Below are 2,928 nucleotides of genomic sequence, written 5' to 3'. Positions count from 1 at the left end.
TCTGGTCAGCCATGTGGAAGTTCAGTGCTTTAACCACCACACCATCGTCTGTAAGCCCCAGTTGTACTCTTAATTTCTGTGCATTTCACCATATGTAAATATTACACAAACTAAAAGTTCCAACTGTGATGTATTTTTACAACAGTTGTATTTTTCACCCATAAATTTTTCCCATATCACTTTCTTTATTAGTGAGATGGAGTAAGAAAAAGAAAAGTTGATATAGATGATATTTAGTTTATTCAAACATAAATATCTTCTTTAGAAGTATTTATAGACTTTCATAGCATGTTAATGCTCTTTCAAATCTCCTAAGAGTAAAGTTCCTGCTTGCAGATTTATGGTTGTGGTTTCTGTCCCATAAGCCCATAGTTGTGTGTTTAGGTCTGATGTCACTGGGTGTCAGGAGTGGGATAAATAATACAGATCTCAGGGATACCCATATGCTCTCCACAGGGGAGAGGATTTCTAGGGATCATTTCACTTTTCTATGTGTCCATGTAATATAAATATAACTTTCCCCCTGACTATAAGAAGAAAAAGATGTCAGACATGAATCCAAAAAAAAAATAAATAAATAAAAACTTAGTTCTGGGTTTTGAGAAGTTGAGAGAAAAGGAAGATTCCATGTCTTGTTGAAAAATCTATCTATATTCAGTGTGGAAGCGGGATCTTGTTTGTACCTATTTATCAGCTATCACAGAGCCTTTGTGTCTGATAACCATAGGTAATGTCTGTGAATGTAAATCCATTGGGTCTAGAATAACTTCAGCAGCCAGAAATACTGACTTAACACCTCAAAAGAACACACACTGATGTTTCTCTTAGAATAGACTGTAGAAGTTTTTCACAGAACTTTTTTTGTTTTGCATGCCTCACATTAAATAGTGTGAAAAAATTAAAAATCATTTTCTTTCTACAATTTACAAGTGTTCATATAAGAAGAAAAATGACTAAAAAAATACCCACCCAAGCACCTAGAACTCATCTAGTGAACAATGCTAATAAAACATAGGCTGTGACCGAAGCACTCGGTGATTTGTGGGAAAGCAGGGAGGCCCAGTCCAACCTCTGAAAGGAATGGGAGACGAGGCGGATCCACAGAGGTGTTGACAACGGTGCTTTGCTTCCTAAGTCAAGTTCAGCAGCCGCATTTCAGAATCAATTTCATTACTTATTTCGACCTAAAACAGAAAATATAAATGCCTTTAAAGAACTTCAAAAATTGAAAACTCAATATTCTTTCTATTCGTATGAATTTTGAATAGTAAGATAGCATCTGAGTATACCTGGTGTGATTTGACCATAGCAACAAGAAAGCTAGAAACCTGGGATTTCTGGATTTTCAGGCTAGGGTGTGGCAATGAGGCATAACCATTGTGAATAGCATTGATTTCCTGAGAAAGAAGCAGTAGTTGGGTGCCAACCAAAACGTGTTTTATAGTTTTATATAACCTTTAAGTTAGAAGGGAGACCCCAGCTTCTGAAGTTCATTTATTCTCCCAGTACATGAATCCTTTCTAGAATGAGGAAAATAAACTAGGGCAAAATACTTTATTTGTAAGTATTGGTTGGGGGTTGGGAAAACTAAATATGCACTACATTGATCTCTAATGTCAGCTCTGTTTCTAGCTTATATTTTCTGCTTCTGAGCTTTTGCAACATGGATTGGTAAAATAGTGCAGTAGACCGAGCCTGTTCCTGTGATGCCAGCCCCCATAGTGCAGGAGCCAATTATGGAAATAACAGAGAAGTGTTGCTTCAGGGGTTGGAACTATGTCTGCAAGGAATTTTCAAGGAAGACAGTGAAGAAACTTTGAGAGGAGTTATTGAAAAGAAACACTGTGGGTAACACTGCACAGGTTTTATTAGTAGATTGATTTTTAAAAATCGAATATACACAGAAGTAGAAAGGGTAGTGTTGTGAATCCTATGCATTCATCATTCAACTGAAAAGAAAAATATTTTTTTTTGCTAGATTATTTAAGTCAAATTCCAGACATTATGTGCTATGTTTTGAATGTGTTACCCCAAAGTTCATGTGTTGGAATTTGGTTGTATTATGAAAGTATTAAGATTAAACTATGGGATGAAGAAGTAGAGTCTTTGAGAGATGATTGGAGTTAAGGGCATTGGTTTGGTACCTCCAGGACTGATTCTGGTGTGTTTATAAGGAGAGGGAATGAGACATAGAGACACAGACACAGACATATGCTCTGCTCAAGCTCTTGCCATGTGCCGTCCTGTACCAACTCAGGACTCTGTATGATGGAGTCCCCACTAGCATGAAGGCTGTCATGCTAGACCAAAACTGCGAGCTATGTAAACCCTTATTTTTTATAACTCACCCACTTTCAGATATTTAGTTGTTAAACAATAGAGAATAGACTAGAACATTAGTTCATTTTGTTCTCATCTTTATGCATCTTTAAGTCAGTGACTCTAAACCAGGGGACAATTGCCAACGTATGGAGACATTTTGGTTGTCATAATTTGGTAGGAAGTGGTGCTACTGGCATCTAGTAGATGGAGGACAAGTTTAGTGCAACACATCCCACAGCTGAGCCGTTCCCTACAAAGAACTACCTGGTCCGGTGTCAAAGTACAGAGGTTGAAAGAACCTACTCAACTGTAAAAATGTCTTTCTCCTCTTTTTAAGAAATCTATTCATGGAGACAATAGATGGCATAGTGGTTACGTTGTTGGACTCCCACATGGCCAACATTTGAGCCCAGGAACTGGTGGCTCGAAACTCACTCTGAGTGTGTATGTGTCAGTGCCCAAGATCCCAGGAGGAGAATGAAAGAGAAGGGATTATGGCATTGCCATCTCTTAGGGGGTGATTTCTCACTTTCCCTCTTAACTGTGTCTGTTACTCTTTGGCTAGTGCACTTGCCCTATGGCAAAAATCTCTAAAAAAAAAAAAAA

At 37.8% G+C, this 2,928-nt stretch overlaps 1 protein-coding gene across 1 annotated transcript in view; it reads right to left on the bottom strand.

The window, feature by feature from the left end:
* Positions 1-306: 306 nt before the first annotated feature.
* NKAIN3 (sodium/potassium transporting ATPase interacting 3) overlaps positions 307-2,928 on the bottom strand; it is a 453,115-nt gene continuing 450,493 nt past the window's right edge. Inside the window, exon 9 of the mRNA XM_006170605.2 lies at positions 307-1,184. Coding sequence (XP_006170667.1) covers positions 1,131-1,184 — 54 coding nt within the window. The 3' untranslated portion in view covers positions 307-1,130. The remainder of the gene's footprint in view (positions 1,185-2,928) is intronic.

The sequence above is a fragment of the Tupaia chinensis genome, unplaced genomic scaffold (genome assembly GCF_000334495.1).
Source record: "Tupaia chinensis unplaced genomic scaffold, TupChi_1.0 Scaffold148698_1, whole genome shotgun sequence".
Taxonomy (NCBI): domain Eukaryota; kingdom Metazoa; phylum Chordata; class Mammalia; order Scandentia; family Tupaiidae; genus Tupaia; species Tupaia belangeri.
This window is presented reverse-complemented; position numbering and strand designations above follow the sequence as displayed.